The 22743-nt window shown below is 36.2% G+C and overlaps 1 protein-coding gene across 1 annotated transcript in view; it reads right to left on the bottom strand.

The window, feature by feature from the left end:
• The window catches only part of LOC124386972 (laminin subunit alpha-3-like), a 115727-nt gene that overhangs the window by 8951 nt on the left and 84033 nt on the right, over positions 1-22743 (bottom strand). The window contains exons 47-73 of the mRNA XM_046851050.1: positions 22616-22710; positions 22455-22508; positions 22208-22359; positions 22016-22126; positions 20724-20835; positions 20442-20612; positions 19444-19640; positions 19236-19352; positions 18661-18815; positions 17626-17767; positions 16763-16862; positions 16411-16527; positions 16096-16281; positions 15031-15182; positions 14432-14635; positions 14101-14249; positions 12942-13065; positions 10736-10774; positions 10514-10647; positions 8781-8925; positions 8145-8249; positions 7759-7904; positions 7196-7313; positions 6450-6590; positions 6211-6341; positions 4071-4205; positions 3745-3862 (exon numbers count right to left, since the gene is read on the bottom strand). Coding sequence (XP_046707006.1) covers positions 3745-3862; positions 4071-4205; positions 6211-6341; positions 6450-6590; positions 7196-7313; positions 7759-7904; positions 8145-8249; positions 8781-8925; positions 10514-10647; positions 10736-10774; positions 12942-13065; positions 14101-14249; positions 14432-14635; positions 15031-15182; positions 16096-16281; positions 16411-16527; positions 16763-16862; positions 17626-17767; positions 18661-18815; positions 19236-19352; positions 19444-19640; positions 20442-20612; positions 20724-20835; positions 22016-22126; positions 22208-22359; positions 22455-22508; positions 22616-22710 — 3550 coding nt within the window. The remainder of the gene's footprint in view (positions 1-3744; positions 3863-4070; positions 4206-6210; positions 6342-6449; positions 6591-7195; positions 7314-7758; positions 7905-8144; positions 8250-8780; positions 8926-10513; positions 10648-10735; positions 10775-12941; positions 13066-14100; positions 14250-14431; positions 14636-15030; positions 15183-16095; positions 16282-16410; positions 16528-16762; positions 16863-17625; positions 17768-18660; positions 18816-19235; positions 19353-19443; positions 19641-20441; positions 20613-20723; positions 20836-22015; positions 22127-22207; positions 22360-22454; positions 22509-22615; positions 22711-22743) is intronic.

Below are 22743 nucleotides of genomic sequence, written 5' to 3'. Positions count from 1 at the left end.
CCTGGACCAGGCCAGAAGCTGTGATACCTGTGTGAAAAAGCTGCAGCCAAGCACAGGAATGTCTCTAATGTCTACTTAAAAAGGTGCCAGAACTTCATCTTTATTAATAAAGTCTTTAAAGAAGGTCATTAAAAAAAGTTGGTCACACTGCCATCTTCTACTTACCTTTTATAGGGTCCTGGCTCCGCCCACTGGCCTGATAAATATCCCAGATTCTAATAACGCTTAGTAAATGTAATGTGGCGTTTCTATACACAAACATTTGTGGACACCCAAGCATATGATTTGTATGTGCTTTTTGAACATCCCATTTTGAAAGTCCCACCAATTATAGTGGAAGATGTTCCAGTAGATATACTCTACAACTAGCTGTAGATATAATTCCATTGAATTGTACTCTTGTCTATTTGTACAAAGAGAACAGACGTATATCTATCTTTAGTTTAAAAGTTCCACTCCACTCTTCCAGGGAGATGTTCCACAAAATTTTTCGAGTGTGTTTGTGGAGATTTGTGTTCATTCAGCCACAGGGGGTGTTAGTAAAATCAGGTTCTGATGTAGGTGAGGTGAAAAGGTCTGAGATGCAATCAGCGTTCATATTCATTCCAAAGAATTGAGGTCAGAGCTCTATAGAAAACCTCTCAATATATTGATAAAAGGTTCAAGCCCAAATTCAATACTATGGGATCCACAAACATCCTTTACAGTTGTGTGTCTCTCACTTGGTGGTAACAGTTCAGGTTTCCCAATACTTTTGCCTATATCATAAAGAATATAAACAGAAAAATGTACTAGCTTCATGCTCTTGAAATCAGAACGAATGATCATGTTATCAATGTAAGACCTTGAGCATTTAAAGATCATTTTTTTTGCAACTCTGATCTGCACAGTGTAGTGATTTCCTGCTATATTATGTATATAAAAGTGGCTCAATAATTTACATGTACATTACAGGACAGTGAAATTTCAAGTTTCCGCTCTTAGGCTCTTAGAGTCAAGGGCCTTGCTCAAGGGCCCAAAAGCGGCAGCTGGCGATACTGGGGCATGAAACCCTGACCTGAACAATAAACCAGAGCAGTAACCCTTAGCTACCACTTCCCTTCAATATATACAGTATATTTCTTCCTTTTTAAATCTCTAGCTAATTAATTGATTAATTGGAAGAATATATCAAATACTAAAAGGGTATTTAATATCTGCTGTGATTGACAAATCATTTGTATCTGTAATTGGTTTTGGAATAAGTTTTGCATTCTAAATGTCTAAACATAAAAAAAATACTAAAATATAAATATATGTAAATATATTCGGATTTTCTTTTATTTTCATTTATTTATATTAGCACTGGGCACTTCTTGCAAACCTGGGGCAATTAGCATAGCTGTCCATATGTATGGTTTCTAATGAAAGACCCTTCATGTACATGGAGAAGATCTGAACATCTATCCAGATAGTACCCTGAGTACACAATCGAACTCAGGACCCTGAAGCTAAAACATCATAGTGGTCATTTATGCCCTCACCAGGACCATCAAAATAGATATACTGTAGACATTCATTTTCTATATCAGCAGTACTGTAACACTTTGACCGTGGTGTAATTCATTTTGTTAGATTGATTCACGGATTTAGACCCATACTTACCTCTGATGTTTTTGCTCTAATGCTAATTCCTGGATTAGCGCTAAGATAATTGTCCCGGTACCGTGTTTGCTAGTCGGAACGGGGAATGACCATGTTAATGAAATTGGTAGAGAAAGTGTAAATGTATCTGTGATGAGTTTGTTCAGATACACATGTACATCTGTCTGAAACAACACACACACACACATTTTACTATAATTGTGAGGACCTTGTAATGACAGAATTATGGATAAATCCAATTATTCTAAACTACACTTGAATCAGAATATAACAGTAACATCGCTAGAAAAAAGGAAACTTTTGGTACTCCTGGGGTTTTTAAATATAAGGCGCAGCTGTGGTAAAAAAAAATAAAATAAAAAAAAATAAAAAATAAAAAATTATTACTGTTATTATTATGGATATTTTTTAAACTGGACCTCAAAAGTTATTAGGACCACTAAATGTCCCCACAAAGTAAACACTGCCAGATCCTGTCAGATATTATCCAGATGGGGACATTTTGTCCCCGCTAAGATGTAAACGGAAACTCAAACACACACACACTTACTTACACACAAACTTATTGTTAAAGAGTGTGAGACGACTTCGATGGATTATGAGGATATTAGCATGTTGATGTTAAACAAAAATAATAAACAAAATAAAAGAGGTAAATGAATAAAAACAGGACCACATAATTCCCTTATTAGGTGAGAACCTGGTTAGAGTGTTTATTAGTAGTATTTTATGACACACACTGGTATTGAAACTGACACACTTCCAAAAAAACAAAAAAAAAAGAAAATTCCAGAAATATATATTTACTCTTTTTTTTATCCATCTATAAATGGTTGTATTTATATACAGGTTAGAAATGGGAGAAAAATATATGTATCAGTGGAAAAAATGTTTAATAGTGATAAAAAAAAAAAAAAAAGAATGGCATGCAGTGAACAGGTTAGGCATGTGGTTAGGTGGGTGCTGGTCTAAGATGAGACAAGACACACATCTCCCTGTTAGTCCACTCTCTCAGGATCGTCTTCGTCACTGGAAACAAAGCACACGACACATGTGAGCACATGACCTAGCAGCTTCTGTGCAAGCATGGACGGATTTCACGAGGTACAACGATGTCATGCTGCATTTCTAAACAGTGTGCATGAATATAAACAGGTCTTTCAGCACAGTTGTTTGTTATACTAATTATACATAAGAGTAAATTACTGTCATAACATCATTCATTCAAAAATCCCATCTGAACCGATTTTCCAAATGTTTGATAGTTATAAAGAAATACAACAAGGAAATTTCAGCTTGCGTCGAAAACTTGTTCTGATGGTCCTTTGCTACATTATATGGACAAAAGTATTGGCCACCTGATTTTCCTAGTCTGATTTTCCTAAATTTGGAGGTACACAATTTTTTAGGATGTCTTTGGATGTTGTAATATTTCCATCACTCGAACTACGAGAACCAAAAATGTTCCAGTATGACAAAGCCCCTGTAGAGAAATCCAGCTTCCTGAAGCTTTACATGAGTTGGAGTGGAAGATCTCCTGCTGTAGAGCTCTAAAACCTATTGAGCACCTTTGGGATGATTGTGAACACTGACCGCACCCCAGACCTTCTCACCATCTCACCTACATCAGTGATTTACTAACACACTTTAGCTGAATAAGCACAAATCTCCACAAAATCTAGTGGAACATCTTTCCCAGAAGAGTGGAGCTTATTATAACAGCCAATGGAGACTAAATGTGGAAAGATATGCTTGAAAATTTCTAATCTTATGCACAGGTATCCACAAACATTTGTCCATATAGTGTATTTGCTAAATTCTTGCTACTGTATAGTGCAAATAATTGTACTTAAATTATATTAAAGGGAAGACTTTATTTTTTTCTTTCATCTTTTCACTTCTTTGGTCTCATTTTAAATTTAAATAAAAAAAGTGCTCAACCACACTACAAGATTACTTACTTTTCTCTTTGATGTGACACAGGAATATTTAATTGTATTTAATTGTGTTTTTTTTTTATAACTGAAATAAATTAATTAATAGCATAATTGATCTCTGTGAACTTCAAAAAAAACACTCTGAAGGTGTGTAGATGCTCACCTTCTTCCGGTCATCCCAAATATCCTCAGGTTGACGCTCAGATTTGCACTTATCCAGCACTACGTCTCCTGATGAGGAATAATCACTCAAGTCCTCTGGCTGGTACAAAGCATCAGACCTGCAAAAAATAAAAATAAAAATGCCTCTTTATATTGAACTATAATCTCACCAGTCTATAGGTAGTACCACTCAACTAGGAGCAGCACTGCATTTCATATAAAATGATATTTTTTCACTTGTAATATCGTATACATTTGGATACATTAAATAAATGAACGATCCGAACAGATGAGAAGAAAAAGTGATGGTGTGGAATTGATAGGAACCTTCTCAGGTAGACGTTGGATATGCAGCCTGTGAAAGAGCCCGCGCCCAGAGTGACCTTATCGCTGTCGAAGCTGAAATTAGGAGACTGTGTAATATCCACTCCAGTGTCACTTTCGTCGATCTGGAAATCCGTTCTACAAGACATAAGATGTGTTGAGGACATATGAGAGTGTGGCTGAAGGTAAATGGAAAAATATTGATCAGTTTGTCTCGATATATAGAGTAAAATAATAAAGTATATGCTCAGGAGTAGGTTTTTTCAATTACTATGTTATTATGTGTCTTGCTGTTTTTAATTCTTGCCTTTAACCCTATATTTAAGGCATGTATTGTCTAGGATGATTGTGAATGAATGCATTACACCATCTACACCATGTGAACTGAAGATGTTCCAATTGCTCTTAATGGCCTAAAAGGCTTCTAAGACACGCAATACAATATGATACAATACTATATTATAATACTATTATATTATAGTATAATACTATAATGTACTATACCATAACTATACAATACCATACTATATTATACTATCCTATACTATACTATACTACACTACACCATACCATACAATACTATACTATACTATACTACACCATACTATACTATACTACTATACTATACTATACTACACCATACCATACCATACAATACTATACTATACTACCATACTATACAATACTATACTATACTATACTATACCACACCATACCATACCATACAATACTATACTATACTACCATACTATACAATACTATACTATACTATACTACACCATACTATACTATACTATATTATACTATACAATACTATACTATACCATACTATACTATACTACTATACTACACCATACCATACCATACAATACTATACTATACTATACTACACCATACTATACAATACTATACTATACTATACTACACAACACCATACCATACAATACTATACTATACTACACCATACTATACAATACTATACTATACTACACCATACCATACCATACAATACTATACTATACTACACCATACTATACAATACTATACTATACTATACTATACTATACTATACTATACTATACTATACTATACAATACAATACTATACTATACTATACTATACTATACTATACTATACTATGCTATACTATACTACACAACACCATACCATACAATACTATACTATACTACACCATACTATACAATACTATACTATACTACACCATACTATACCATATGATATTATACTATACAATACAATACAATACCATACTATACTATACTATACTATACTATACTATACTAAATTATACTACACTATACTATACTACACTATACCATACCATACAATATTATACTATACGATACCATACCATATTATACTATCCTATACTATACTATATTATACTGTACTATACTATACTATACTACACTACACCATACCATACAATACTATACTATACTACACCATACTATACAATACTATACTATACTACACCATACCATACCATACAATACTATACTATACTACACCATACTATACAATACTATACTACACCATACTATACCATACGATATTATACTATACAATACAATACCATACTATACTATACTATACTATACTATACTATACTATACTACACTATACCATACCATACAATATTATACTATACAATACCATAATACCATATTATACTATTCTATAATATATCATACTGTACTATACTATACTATACTACACTATACTACACCATACCATACAATATTTTACTATACTATTCTATACTATATTATACTATACTATACTATACTATACTATACAATACCATACCATACTATATTATACTGTACTATACCAAACCATAACATACCATACAATATTATACTATACTATATTATAACATATAATAGTGACAATACCACACTATAAAATACATTACAATACTATACAATACATTACAAAACTATACTATACAATACTTTAAAATACTATACTATACTATACAATAAATTACAACACTATACTCTACAATATGATACTATACTACATTAGAAAAGACATTACAATACTACCCTATACAATACAATACAAAACTATACTATACAATACTGTACTACACAATACATGACTGTAATATACTTACCCTCCGTTCTTATTGGTGACTGTAACATAATGCCATTGTCCATCTTGGTACTGTTTTAAGGATCTCCAAGCGCGGTTCTGGTACTTTAGTGTCACATGCCCATTCACCATTGAGACCCCGATCTCATTGTTCTATATTAGTATTTAGAAAATAAGTGTTTTTTAGTTGATTAAGTGTACTAGTGTAGTTTAGTGTAAATTACTTTAGTGTATGTACCGAACACTTAAGGGAAAACTCACAGCCTGTTTGTTCTGCAGCAGAACGCCGTTCTTCCCAGTGCTCTTGAATCCAAACGAGACTGTCGTAGTTTCATCCAGACTGAATCCTGTGGGTGAAGAATCCAGTGAACTGCCCGCACTGAACTCTGCCTTCCGTAATGCCTGAAAAATAAATCATCTTTTAATATTCAAAATAATCAATTATGAATCAATTAACAACTAATTACATCAGCTATAACAACAACCACTACTACAGCAGCTAGTAAAGCTACTACTGTTGTTAGAACAACAGCTACTACTTCAACTGGTAGAACAATTACTACAACAGCAACAACTACTGCAACAAATACTACTAAAGCTACTATTACAACAACTACTTACTACTATAACCACTAGTACAACACCAGCAACAACTACTACAACAGCTACTACTGGCACAACTACTATTAAAGTTCAAATTAAAACTATTACAACAATTACTACAAGAGCAACATCTGAAAGTTTTACGTCTACTGTCTACTGTCTATCCAATACTATTACTACAGCTACTAAAACTACATTTACATTTGTGGCATTTGGCAGGTGACCCATGACCTTCTGATCAGAAGTCCACCAAGTCTTTTCCTCTGAGCTACCACTTCCCTATATAACTACTAATACTACTATTACAACAACTGGTATGAATACTACTCCTAATAATACTATTTATGAATACTATGAACTTCCAGCACCAATACCACAACTACTAGGTTTTTTTTTAAACTCACCATCATCACGATGCTATAGTTGCGTCCAACACCCACTTTATTCAGTGGAGTTGGAGTTTTACCGACTGCATTCAAATCCTTTACATAGCCTCTCAGTGGTGGCGCAGTGATGTTGTTTCTATAAGAGAAAGACGATGGGAATAAAAAATACAAACTTTATACAAAATACCGGAAAAAATTCTAGTATATTGGTGAAATAGAATACAAGTATCCAAGTAGTACCCTTCCAGCCCTTCTAGAGTAGCAAACTAGTACCCTGGTGGAGTAGAATATTAGTACCCTGATAGAGTAGAAAATTAGTACCCTGGTAGAGAAGAACATTAGTTCCCCCTTGCAGAGTAGTACACTAGTACCCTGATAGAGTAGTACACTAGTACCCTGATAGAGTAGTACACTAGTACCCTGATAGAGTAGTACACTAGTACCCTGATAGAGTAGTATATTAGTACCCTGGTAAAGTTTTTTATTAGTACCCTTTTAGAGTAGAGTAGAATATCTCAAGATCTGACTTAAGCTTATAAAAAAAAAAAACAATGCAGCAAATGAACGAGCATAAAACAAACCTCTTTCTCAAATCTGAGGGAATGCCACCGATATAATAGCTGTCAAAATTTTCAGAAACATATGGACCCTTCACCACCTCCTTGTTCTTGATCCGGACCAGAACAACCTTGTTTATGACGTCAAAGAACACCCTGAGCTCCCAGATCTGTAGAGGAAACAAGGAGAACAACACAATGAAACAAACGTGCAACACATTCTAATGCATTCATTCTTTAATCCACAACACCCATGTGTTGCTTTGCTTTTAAACACTAGTTAAACACATTTCACATTTTAAAATGGCATTTTGATTTCACACACACACACACACACACACACACACACACACACACACACACACACACACACACACACACACAGAGGTCTTTAGGGCTTCAGGGCTTACCACATCCACTGTCTCACTACTCCTTTTAGTCTCCAGCTCTTGGTCTCCAACTCTTCCACTCAACACCAAGTGACGCTTCTCTAAAGTGATGAGGTAGTATGATTTCTGCAATCAATCAATCAATCAATCAATCAATCAATCAATCAATCAATCAAATAGGGATAAGGCTATATAGTGATGTTTGGTTGTTACAATGTTACTCTAGTGGAAACCTTATTCATTTATTTATTTATTTATTTATTTATTTATTCCATTTTAATAAACTATTCTCTTTACAAGTTATAAATTATTTGTAAAAAAAAATATATTTATATATTATGTGAAGTCTCTTAAATCACTTACTGGGGAAGATCCTAGATTTGGAACACTTTTCCCAGTGTTTTCTCAAAACATGACTTTCCTCAAATGCCATTTTTATCAGCAGATTCTTATCATTTTAAAAATGTTCCACAAAATGAGTCAGAATATGCACATGCCATATATATGAGTGTTTTTTTTTTTTTTATTACTGCAATAAACTGTGTGTATTATGTGTATAAAGTGTACAAATTGTTCGGATGTATGTATTTATACCACACTTACAGGAAATAAATCAGAATAACATTAAAACTGCAGTGAGTTTAAACAGATCCTGACCTCGTTTCCGATGTACAGGATGATGCCGTTCTCAGCTCGAGTCTCCACCGTCTGTATTATACTGAGCACCTTCGGCACCTTCTCGAGCAGTAACTGAATATAACCCGTGCCGTCAAGGTATTCCCCCTCTGCTGGCCGAATGTATCTTGTGATTGGGAAAGAAGCAGATGGAGAACAGAACAAAAGTAAAATATTCAATTAGCAGAGACTAATTTTGTCTTTCAAAAAAAAAAAAAAAAATTTCCCTATTTATGTGGAGAGTAAAAAACAAACAAAAACAAACAAACAAAAAGAGCAAAACAAAAAATGAATAAAAATCTAAAACAAACAAAACAAATAGCTATATGCATATAAAGAAAATAAACAAACAACTACTAAGCATATCACAAATCGAAAAGAAACACAAAACAGAAATGTAAAATAAACAAGCAAACAAGAATGAAAAAAAGAAAAATAAACAAATATTCAAATACCAACTACTACTACTGTAGTATGTAATTTCAATTTATTAATTAATTTAATAAATAAATTCATGATTTTTTTTAAATAATAAACCCTTACCCAGACCTTCTATACATTAAAACAAAAAAAACAAAAAAACATCCAAACAATTAACAAATAAATAAAATCCAAAATAAACAAGGAAATAAGCAAATAACAGAAACCTAAAATAATTAATAAATAGATAAATGTACAATAGAAACAAACAAATAAATAAATATTGGGACATATTTGTATTTTTCAGGAAAAGCAGCAAAAAACATCACATTCGTGTGAATCTTCTCGTTTGTGCAAATCAAATGTTCTTTACTCTGACTAACCCCTTTTTTCTTGAAAATGTCTAAACTTTCAGATGTGTTTAACTGAACCTAGCTCTCTTCACACTTCGAAATATCTCACTTCCTTTTCCAAGATGATTCCATCTTACTACTATGTTACAGGCATTTTTTTTTGTTTTATCAGTAAGAGGAAGTGCATCTATGATGCGTTCTGAACTGCTGCTTGGTTCGTTTCGATACATAATGAATCTTGAGTGCTATTTTTTGAGTGCCTTTAAAGAAGTAGATGCCTGCAAACATCCCGAACCATCTACAGACGTACCAGCACCAGCTGGATTCCACCTCATGTAGTATTTGGATGTTAAACCTCTTTAAGTGTTTAAAGGCTCTGGTATGGAGAAGCTGGTGTTGGATCTGTGATGATCTCAAATGTTGAGATATTTTATGAGTTGCTCAGTAGCTCCTGGTTCCATAATCTCAAATGACTGTATAAGATTGTAGAAAGATCATTACTCATAATCTTACACTACAGTGCACATGTTAGTTCTCACTCTCCAGTGTTCTGTATTGTTTAAAGACTATAATCACACTCTTGATATCACCCAAATGAGGATGGTTTCCCCTTTTGAGTCTGGTTCCTCTCAAGGTTTCTCTCTCATAACATCTACGGGAGTTTTTCCTTGCCACAGTCGCCATGGCTGCTCATCAGGGATAAATACACATCGTTCACCTTGACTGGTAAATCCTGTAAAGCTGCTTTGAGATGATGTCCGTTGTGAAAAGCGCAATACAAATAAACTTGACATGACTTTTGGTTGATGTATAAATTGCTTCAGCGTTCGGACTCCCTGTTTCAGTTTCGCTGACCCGTAACTATAAGAAATGTGTCTGCATTGGCAAGTTGATGCTATATAAGAGGAATAAAACACGTCAGGACTGTCCCAGTTTGCTTACCTCTTGCACGGCAGCTGTAGATTGACATTCTCGGGCCCCAGTGCTTTAAAGTTGTAGAGGCTTATTAACCTCTCGTTAAACATGTTGAACTCAATACAGCCCTTGTATCTGGGGTAATTAAGAGGTGGTGGAGGCTAAAAAAAAAAGAGGGAGGATAGTTGTTGGAAAATTGTTTCCTGTATCAAATCACGCAGTATCTCTCTACGCAGTAAAGACACTTACGGTGAAGTCGCTGGGGTAACCTCCCACGTAGAAGACCGCCTCACTGGTATTGAGATTCAGAAGGTTGAAAAGAGCGTTTCCCTGCTCGGAGTTCGATATTTCTCGATCTGGGCTGTTGGTGGTGAATAACTGTGAGGTTCACCTGGGCGTCTTCGTAAATCCTGAAGACAAAAGAATATTCGCTGTGTTTAAAATTCAGAATGCGACCTTCACACGATCTGGAATCGGACGCAGCAGAAACTGGAATATCTAGAAAATCTCAATTAAGCGCTCGATCCACTGTATGGGCAAAATTATTGGAACGCTTGACTTTTCCAGACATCTGTGGTGCTTCTTTCTTTAAACTGCAAAATGCAGTTGAATACGATGTTCTTTTTACCTGAAAGAGGAAACCCAAACCTGTTCCAGCATGAAGATGTGCTTTATATGGGTTAAAGTGGAAGATCTCCTGCTATAGATTTCTGACCTCAACCCTATTGAACACCTTCGGGATGAATGTGAGCGCTGACTGCACCCCCAGACCTCCAACCTACCTGACTATACTAACACCCTTGTGGCTGAATGAGCACAAATCTCACAACACCACTCCAAAATCTAGTGGAACATCTTCTCAGAAGAGTGGAGGTTACTATAAGAGTAAATGGAGACTGCATTTGGACTGAGTTCTTCACAAAAGCAAATATCAATCTTATGGTCAGGTGTCCACAAAATCTTTCATGTGAGATGACGATCACATCTGCATGACTTTATATTAAGCACTTTTAAACAGATTTTTCACTAAAATCAAGAATTTTCTTGTTTTATTATTTCATTACTATCCGTCACATCACTCGTTTTTTTGTATGGAAGAATGAAAGAATGAATAAATCAATCAATAAGTAAATCGAAAATTAAATAAATGAATACATTATTATTCACTTATTTACTCTTCAGCTTTTGGTTCCGATCTTCCGGGACTTTTTTATTTTTAGTTTTAAAAAAGCCATCATTTATCCAGGGACCTTTTTATTTCTTGTTCCTAGTTATGCTCTGTTTCTACTCCATTATCCAATTTCACTGAATCTTATTGTGCCAGATTTGTTAATAAATGACATCTGTAATGCTTATTCGAGCTGACAAACCAAATTCTTTCTCCAATAATCATAAAACCCTCAGCATGCAACTGTAAAGGAAAGAAAAGTTAATAAAAATGACCCAACCTGCGCATATCCACTTTATCGAAGAAGGTCCGATCGGGTTTGGAGAGCGTGATGTCCATCGACTTGATCTCCTTAACATCTCCGTTCAGCTTGTAAACGAAATAGAGGACGTTCTTCCTCAGAGCCATGCCGAGGTAATCCTTAGTCGCCTGTGAACCATGAACACTCAGGGATTTTAGAAACCTGCATTAAAAATCCTTGTGACTCTGCATAAACCATGATCAGGTACTGAACATTTCATCAGGGAAGATCTCAGAAGATACAGCTCGCAATACTATGTAGTGTCTGTGCGAAGCACACTATTGTTAGGTCTTGAGAAGGTTTTACTCACGTCCTTTTTGCCGAGGTAGAGAACGAAGAGATCGCCGTCGTCTTTGGGTGCCTGGCGGCGTCTCGTCTGCCGTCCCCTCGGATCTCGGGTTCGGGACGTTGCAGGAGAAGACTCATGGACGTGTAGGCTTGTAGGTCGTCCAGGTTTCGAGGGAGTCGCAGCTCCACGTGCTCCAAGCCAGTGAATTTCATGGGCACAGGAACCTGCCAAAGAGAAAGAAGTACAAATCTACTGACTAAATAAACCAAATAAGCTAAACGCAAATTCAGACTTTTGGTTGATGTATAAATTGCTTCAGCGTTCGGACTCCCTGTTTCAGTTTCGCTGACCCGTAACTATAAGAAATGTGTCTGCATTGGCAAGTTGATGCTATATAAGAGGAATAAAACACGTCAGGACTGTCCCAGTTTGCTTACCTCTTGCACGGCAGCTGTAGATTGACATTCTCGGGCCCCAGTGCTTTAAAGTTGTAGAGGCTTATTAACCTCTCGTTAAACATGTTGAACTCAATACAGCCCTTGTATCTGGGGTAATTAAGAGGTGGTGGAGGCTAAAAAAAAAAGAGGGAGGATAGTTGTTGGAAAATTGTTTCCTGTATCAAATCACGCAGTATCTCTCTACGCAGTAAAGACACTTACGGTGAAGTCGCTGGGGTAACCTCCCACGTGAAGACCGCCTCACTGGTATTGAGATTCAGAAGGTTGAAAAGAGCGTTTCCCTGCTCGGAGTTCGATATTTCTCGATCTGGGCTGTTGGTGGTGAATAACTTTGTGAGGTTCACCTGGGCGTCTTCGTAAATCCTGAAGACAAAAGAATATTCGCTGTGTTTAAAATTCAGAATGCGACCTTCACACGATCTGGAATCGGACGCAGCAGAAACTGGAATATCTAGAAAATCTCAATTAAGCGCTCGATCCACTGTATGGGCAAAATTATTGGAACGCTTGACTTTTCCAGACATCTGTGGTGCTTCTTTCTTTAAACTGCAAAATGCAGTTGAATACGATGTTCTTTTTACCTGAAAGAGGAAACCCAAACCTGTTCCAGCATGAAGATGTGCTTTATATGGGTTAAAGTGGAAGATCTCCTGCTATAGAGTTCTGACCTCAACCCTATTGAACACCTTCGGGATGAATGTGAGCGCTGACTGCACCCCCAGACCTCCAACCTACCTGACTATACTAACACCCTTGTGGCTGAATGAGCACAAATCTCCACAACACCACTCCAAAATCTAGTGGAACATCTTCTCAGAAGAGTGGAGGTTACTATAAGAGTAAATGGAGACTGCATGTGGACTGAGTTCTTCACAAAAGCAAATATCAATCTTATGGTCAGGTGTCAACAAAATCTTTCATGTGAGATGACGATCACATCTGCATGACTTTATATTAAGCACTTTTAAACAGATTTTTCACTAAAATCAAGAATTTTCTTGTTTTATTATTTCATTACTATCCGTCACATCACTTGTTTTTTTTGTATGGAAGAATGAAAGAATGAATAAATCAATCAATAAGTAAATCGAAAATTAAATAAATGAATACATTATTATTCACTTATTTACTCTTCAGCTTTTGGTTCCGATCTTCCGGGACTTTTTTATTTTTAGTTTTAAAAAAGCCATCATTTATCCAGGGACCTTTTTATTTCTTGTTCCTAGTTATGCTCTGTTTCTACTCCATTATCCAATTTCACTGAATCTTATTGTGCCAGATTTGTTAATAAATGACATCTGTAAATTCGAGCTGACAAACCAAATTCTTTCTCCAATAATCATAAAACCCTCAGCATGCAACTGTAAAGGAAAGAAAAGTTAATAAAAATGACCCAACCTGCGCATATCCACTTTATCGAAGAAGGTCCGATCGGGTTTGGAGAGCGTGATGTCCATCGACTTGATCTCCTTAACATCTCCGTTCAGCTTGTAAACGAAATAGAGGACGTTCTTCCTCAGAGCCATGCCGAGGTAATCCTTAGTCGCCTGTGAACCATGAACACTCAGGGATTTTAGAAACCTGCATTAAAAATCCTTGTGACTCTGCATAAACCATGATCAGGTACTGAACATTTCATCAGGGAAGATCTCAGAAGATACAGCTCGCAATACTATGTAGTGTCTGTGCGAAGCACACTATTGTTAGGTCTTGAGAAGGTTTTACTCACGTCCTTTTTGCCGAGGTAGAGAACGAAGAGATCGCCGTCGTCTTTGGGTGCCTGGCGACGTCTGCGTCTGCCGTCCCCTCGGATCTCGGGTTCGGGACGTTGCAGGAGAAGACTCATGGACGTGTAGGCTTGTAGGTCGTCCAGGTTTCGAGGGAGTCGCAGCTCCACGTGCTCCAAGCCAGTGAATTTCATGGGCACAGGAACCTGCCAAAGAGAAAGAAGTACAAATCTACTGACTAAATAAACCAAATAAGCTAAACGCAAATTCAAAATAAAGAAGATAAACAAACCAATAGGCAAATAACACAAATCTAAAATAAACCAAAAACAGAAATGTAAAATTAACAAACAAACATAAAAATCTTAACAATTAATACATGTAAAAAACATGCAAATAAAAAAAAAATCTATAAATATTTAAATACCAACTACTACTACAATTATCACTACTGTTGTACTTGGTATTAATCAATTAATTAAGTAAGTAATTAAGTAAGTAATGAATTAACTGAATATTAACTGAATGAATCAATAGATTATTAAATAAATAAAAATTAACCCTATCCCAGATATTCGATACACAATAAAAATTGATTTACCCTGTTAGCGGCGCTGCGTGCTTGCTCGATCAGCTCTTTAATGTGCATGATGTTGAAGGATATGTTGTTGTTGGGGTCGATTTCAGAACTCAGTTTCTCCACCTGAGTAAATTTATCCAGTAGCGAAGGAATTGAGCTGCTCAGGTTTTTCACTGCGTGTAGAAAAAAAACAATCAGACTTTTCACCTCACACAGCATTTTATTTCACAAAAGAATATTTAGATAAAGAGTAATGTGTAATTGATTCAGGGTGAACTTTAAATAAAAAAAGGGGTCAAATGTCTGAGTCAAACTGAAAAGAAAATTAAATAATAATAACATTTAAATAAAAGAGTCAAATTGAACTAAAAAAATTGTTAAAAAAGTATTTTATAAATAAGAAAGAGTCCAATTTAAATTGAGTTCAATTAAAATAAAAATCAACATGAAATAAAGTCAAATCTAAAATAAAGTCAACTTTAAATGAAAAGTCATATTTAAATAAAGAAATCAACTTTAAATAAAGAGTCAAATGTAAATAGAGTCAACATTAAATAAAAAAAAATTCAACTTTAAATATAGTTAATTGTAAATATAAGAGCCAACTTGAAACAAAAAGAGTCAACTTAAAAAAAAAGAGTCAACTTTAAATAGAGAGTTAAATCTAAATAAAATTAAACATTAAATAAAAAAAGTCAACATCAAATAAATGTCAACTTTAAATAAAGTCGATTGTAAATAAAGGAGTCAACTTTAAATAAAAAGAGTCAAATGTAAACAAAAAAGAGTCAACATTAAAAATAAAGAAAAATGTTTTTGATTTAAATAAGAGTCACATTTAAATAAATATCAACATCAAATAAAAGTCAACTCTAAATAAAAAAGAGTCAAATGTAAATATATGAGTCAACTTTACATTTTTTCAATATAATTATAATATATATTATATATATTGATATATCGAATTGAAATAATTATCAACATTAAATCAAAAAAATAATGTAATAATTGAATTAAAATAAAAAAGTAAACATTAAACAGTCGACTTTAATAAAAATACAGCGTCGTGGAGGGATTTGCACTCACCTGCCGTGTCCACGTCACTGAGAATGCGGTTGATGTTGGCCTGGTCTGGAGATCCGCTGATATTTAGTGCTTTAATTGCATCGATTTCTGCGTTTATGTCCTTCAGCTTGTTCATGGTGTCGCTGGCTGAAGCGTTCACTGCTTGTGCTGTTCTCTTGGCGATACTGATTATTGTAGTGATGTCATCTGTGTACAGAGAGGAATGTGGCTTATGAAACATTATAGAGAGTTTATATAGCATGAATTCCAGACATGAAGCTCATGATAACAGTAAATACACGTTTCATGTGAAAATGTCAGTGTTATTTTTCCTGCCTCTTCTAATATTGTTTAGATCTTTGTTGATGTCTCGCAGATCTCCCTCTAGCTGGCGTTTCTTCTTTTGGGCGTCGTTTAGACGCTTCTGCTGCCCCTTTAATTCATCTGAAAGATCTGATAAAAAAAAAAAAAAAAGAAAGCTCAATACTCAAGATCTTCAGGAAATTCACAAGAAAAAAAAAAGCATGATGCTGAATAAGGATAAGATCAGTGCACCTGGATTAAGTGTGTATAACAAAAACAAACAAATGAAACAGAATGAAGGGAAGAATAATAATCACATCCAAGCAAATCAAATACCTAAATTGAATTTAATTCGAAGAAATAAAATGCTTGGATTTGTACTCACTTGCCAGGTTTTCCTCTGCTTTTTTAGCGTCTTTTTGGAGTGTTGTACCGCTGTCTTTCAGATCTTTTGCCCTGTTGCTTATATCACCCCGAGTCACATCCTAAGAACAAACAAAGAAACGGATTTTCATTCATTTTTTGCTAATCTTTTTTCACTTTTCCCTTACTTATTTACCTACTTACAATTTGTTTTTCTAAACAATCGTAAAACATTATTTCAAAAGATTTTAAACTTCAATAATCTTATTGTATTCATTTCTTATTAAAATCAGTAAAATACTATTATTACTAATATCACTTACATTTTTATAGTCTCATTGTTTTTTTAGACACATAAATATATATATAATTCTATGTAACACACTGGTAAAAAAAAGCAAAGACACACAAGAATTGGACAGTGAATGACTGGACAAAATGTCTGTGGACAGAATTTTAGTCTCTGAGAGAAATTTCAGAGAAAAGAATTTTGCAGATTTCCTCACCCCCATAGCCAAACATGGGGGTGGAGGTTTAATGGTTTGGGGTTGTTTTGGAACATGGACAGTTGTTAACTGGTAAAATTATTTAGAGCGCAAATAGTCATCTGGAGTGATATCTATTATGGACTGATCTGTCACTGATCTGTCACTGCACCTAAATCCTATTTAACTGCTCCGGGATGAACTGGATCACAAGAAAGAAATCTCCAACCAGTGAAGAACACCTTTTGGCAAGTTTTACAAACGGCGAAGTATCTCGGGAGGATTTTTCAGTAAAAAAATAAAGCTCAGCATCTGAACATTTATATCTTTGTTTTGAACTTAAACTCTTTCCGCTGAAAAAGGGAGCTGTTACTTCAGGAGTTATTTACTTAGTTCTTACACTCAATGCCTTGTCAGCTGCCTCCTTGGCCTTCTTTGCTGCCTCCTCTGCTGCCTTGATTGCCTCTGTGATGTTTTTGTAGGCGTCAATCGCGGCCAGGGCGTCTTTCACGTCCGCACGGCCACTCGAGTTCTGTATGGCCCTGAAGGTGGAAAAACACACACACACACACACACACACACACAAATACATCAGCACATTTAGCAGTAAAGTATGATATTGCCTAGCAGACAATTTAATCCAAGTAAAAAAAAAACACAAAAAATCTAAAATTGTATAAATAAGTTATTAGACAGACAGGCAGGCAGGCAGACAGACAGACAGACAGACAGACAGACAGACAGACAGAGAGACAGACAGGCAGACATGCAGACAGACAGACAGAGACAGACAGGCAGACATGCAGACAGACAGACAGACAGACAAATAGACAGACACACAAACAGACAGACAGACAGGCAGACATGCAGACAAACAGACAGACAGACAGGCAGACAGACAGACAGACAGACAGACAGACAGACAGACAGACAGACAGACAGACAGACAGATAGATAGATAGATAGACAAAACAAACAAACAAACAAACAAATACTCTCCATTTAAATGCTCATTAATTGCATTCAAAAGAAATCCAGATCTCACAAATCATAACAGAGATTTTCATTGTTAATATTAAAAAAAGAAAAAATAATATTTTGTAGAAAACAAATCTGACATCCATCTGTAAGTGAGGTGTTAAAAACCCGATAAAAAACTAAGCACAGAACACATAGAACACATGCAGGCCACGCTGGAATGATCATTTTTTCACAATCCTACATGATGGACATGAACTAACAGGACGGATCTACGTCACTCTGAGCTCTTACACCCTGAGCAAGAGCATATCTCACACAGATCTCACTCTGACAGATAGAGGTAGAACTGTCTCATGTTTCACTCGCAGCCTGAGCCGCCCTATTCCTGTTCCTGTTCCAGCATGTCGACTCGAACTAAACATGTACAGGACAATCAAATGAAAATGTTCCTTACTGCTGCAGTTCATTAGCCAGCTTGTTGAGCAGAGCCGCATGGTCCTCAGCCTTCTTCACGCGTCCCTCCAGAGCCGGCGTCTGGGAGATGCTGTTCACTCGATCCGTCAGCTCGGTCTTCGCTCCGTCCAGCTCAGCAGCCATCTCCTCATATTCCTGTCAGCAAATGCCAGGATTAAAGAAAATACCTCTGTCTGTCTGTCTGTCTGTCTGTCCATTATATGTTATTCATTCTTTATTTGAACTAATGTAACAGTAGGTACTGACCTCAGGTGAACTCAGACCTGTGATAAGAGCTGAATGTTTTTTTTTTCTCTCTCGTCAGTTCTATTGTACATTTTAACCCGACTACTTGATGCTCTACTTCCTTATTTATTTTTTTGAGTGGCTTTTTTTTGCTTATTGTCTGATTTGACAGATTTTACTGTTTTAAATAATATTTATATATCAATATATATACTTTTTTTTCCTGTGGCATCTAGTGTAATTTGTTCGTTTATTTTTCAAGAGTCAGCAAGTTTATCTGTAAGCCACTAAGTGTATTTTGCATTGTTACACTCCTTCCCGAGACATTACCTTCTTGCTGTCGAGAAGCATCTTCAGAAGGTCCTCGACACTTTTCAGCTTCTGCTTCGCCTTGCTGATGTCATCCTCCACTTTGTTTTTCTCTTTCTCCAAATTTCTAATACGTTCCTGTGGGTGGAAAGATGAAAGGTGAAGATACTCATCCTCACTTGTACATATTCAGTAAAGAGGAGAGAGGAGAGATGTTGTGTATTCATACCAACTGATCGTTGAGGGTCTTGGCGTTGAGTGTGTTCTGTGTGTTGGCTTTTTGCACTGTCTCATTAGCTTCATTGAGAGACTTTTCCAGGTCCTTGAGTTTGTCCTCGTAATTCTGCAGGAGCTCCCTGATCTTGTCGGCTGCTTTCTGGTTCTGATTCAGCTGCTTGGTGCAGGTGTTCTTAATGTAATCTAGGACTGCAGTGTGGACACACACACACACACACACACACACACACACACACACACAAATTGTTTTTTCCTATAGTCTCAAATGTATAAACTAATGCTTCTTACACTACCACATTATTTGTTTTTTTAATAATTCATTATTAATTCTTAAAAATTCTAAGAAAATAATGGAAATTAATTTCATGTGAATGAAAAAACACTAGTGTAAAAGTTTTCAGCAATCCTGTGTTTTGCTCTGTTGCTAATTGAAGGTTTACGAGATTCACCTTTGACCTGTTTTAGAGAACTAGTTGATCATTGGTTGATCTGATGCCATTCACTCGCCTTTATCAGTGACATTCAAAAAATAAATACAAATAAATAGAAATTTTAACTTCACAGATGATGGCAACTTGTTGAACCATTTTGCATTTAATGTCTTGTGCATTGAACTGAGATGTTTTTGGGGGTTAAAACTATTCAGGTGAAATCAGTATTATATATTTTGATCAACATGAACATAAACAACTGATAATGTAGGAAACAGCAGTCACTCGTACACAATCCATTATATGAATGTAGAAAAGCATTCGAGATTTGACCAAGCAACGAGAAATGTTCTTATAATGAGCACAAGTGACTAAATGACATGGAGGTTGAACAAGTAGTTATAAGAATTTCATTTCTGATCTGAGAAACGCTCCAAAGCGACTGGGAAAAACTGTAATAAACAAACAAATAAATATGCAAAAGGAAAGAAAGCCGTAGTGCAAAATAAAAGAAAGAAAGAAAGTAAGAAAGAAAGAAAGAAACAAAGAAAGAACATACGTTTCTTCGCCTCGTCCAGTTCCTTTTCTGCTGCGTCCCTCTGGGGTTTGAAGCTCCTTTCCTGCATGATCTGCACCAGTCGCTCAGCCTCCTTCAGCATTTTGTCCACCTCTCCTGAAGGAAGAGATCCTCCGCTGCTGCCGTCCATGTTGTTCAACTGCTTCAGAAGCTCTGAGAGACGGACGACACGAAATTATCATGTTCGTGTAGAGCGGCATGTCCAAATGATGCTCGAACATCTGCCACTATTGAAAACGAAAAGGGGTGTGTGTTTGAGTTTACCTTGGATTTTCTTGAGCATGTCCAGTGCCTGGTCATTAAGATCCTTCGCTTTCTGGTGGGTGTTCTCTGAATTTTTCACTGCTTTTTGGGCCTCGTCCAACTTCTTCTCAGCCTTTTATATACAAATATAAATCAGAACCGTTACATGACTGATTGTACCTCCTGGTTCAATTCTTAATATCAAGAGGCAGTGTGTGTATGACACTCCAGCTCCAGATTCTTCATTTTTGTTCCAGATTATAAACTCCACCAGAATCAATGACTTACGTCTTAATATATTTTTGTCTATGAACATGAATGAAATGTTCCCCAATAATCCATTTTCCTTGTTTCATAGCTTTTCTCTCAGGTTCTCTCAGGCTTTTTTCTCACAAGACCCTACAGAGGATAGTGAGGACGGCCGAGAAGATCTAATTCTCGCTCCCCTCCATTTACACCACAAGCTGCACCCGCAAAAAAGCCAACGGCATAGTAGACGACCCCACACACCCCTCACACACACCATTCTGCCATCAGGAAAGAGGTTCCGAAGCCTTCGGGTCTCACGTTCAGACTGTGAAACTGTATTTCCCTCAAGCCATCAGCTTTCAACACTTCAATCAATAATACTGCAATTTGGTCAATCCAGGGCCATCTAGCAGGCGTCCAATAACATTTTCACGTCCTTTGATTGGACGGTCAGAGAAAGCGCTGCAGTCAGAGCTCGCAAACTGTTTCTGTAGCAAACTGCACAAACTCATATATATTCGTGTGGCTTCAATAGCTGGTTTTTTCGTTTCAAGACTGGAAAAGCTGGACATCGTGTGGAAAACATTGTGTCGGTCAAAAACAATTTCAAAGTTTTTGAGCTTGTTCATGAACCATTTATACTTTTTTATTCACTTTACTGTAGAATTTGCATAAAAACACACAATTTGCCTTCATTTAAAGTCCCTAGAGAAACCGTAATGAACTGAAAAGAATTGCACAGAAAACCCATTTCCTGAGGTAAATATCGACGCTTCTGTTAGAGATGATGTATGCGTGAGGTGCAGCTGCGGCTACAGTGAAAGGAGACGTGTTGAATTGTGTTCATTGGGTTTCTTGCTTTAGTGATGACATTCAATCTCGCTCTGTTCTACTGCGTTTCTCTACAACACTGATGATTTCTTTAACTGTGGTGTCATTATGATGGAATTTAGAGGTGGATTGGTTCACCACTGAAGGCCTCTGTGTTAAAATGCATTATAACATTTTTTTGTTTTAGGATGTTTCTCTTTTTTTTTTTTTTTTAGAAAAATCCCTGATCATACCTCCTGTTTCAGCTTGTTTATGTCTGTGGTCAGGGTGCGTACGTCCCGCTCGAGCTCGTTTACTTTAGGCCGCAGCTTTTCCACGTCACTCGTGTATGTTTTCACCATGTTCTGAGAAAAAAAACACAGTATTTCAGTATTTTTACCTCAGTACATGGATATAAAGCTAAAATTAAAGGTATATGTATATACCTTTGCTTCGGAAATGGCTTTCTCAAGCTGTTTGAGACGCCGATGAGCTTCAGAGCTGGAATTGAGAGAATCCAGCTGCGCCTTGAGCCGCCCCAGATCGCTATCGAGCCTCTCAAGATCGTTTAGTAAGGTCTGAGCACAGCTGTCACATTCTGAGAAACACACACAGATAAACATCATGATGCTGGGTGGTTTTTTTATATGTGACTTCATCTGAACAAAGACGGCCGAGTAAAGAGATCAGTACCTATGCATTCCTCTGCAGGGGGAGGTTCGATGGGATCCTGTATGTAATTGCACACTAGAAGAGAAGTTATAGTTAATAAATGTCACGGCCTGCATGCCAGGATTATTATATATTACATAATGTTGTAAAGATTTGATTTGGAGTGTGAAAGACAGAGGTACCTCCAGTGGTTGAAGAGCAGGAGTTCCCGTTGCAGTTGCACAGCTGACATCTGCCTCCGTGTTCCTCAGGTCTGCCAAAATATCCAGGAGCACACCTGAGGAGAGCATTTTACACACTCATTACAACA

Source organism: Silurus meridionalis, chromosome 6, assembly GCF_014805685.1.
Source record: "Silurus meridionalis isolate SWU-2019-XX chromosome 6, ASM1480568v1, whole genome shotgun sequence".
In the NCBI taxonomy this organism is placed as follows: domain Eukaryota; kingdom Metazoa; phylum Chordata; class Actinopteri; order Siluriformes; family Siluridae; genus Silurus; species Silurus meridionalis.
The sequence above is the reverse complement of the archived record's forward strand: the minus strand, read 5'-3'. Positions and strand labels throughout refer to the sequence as shown.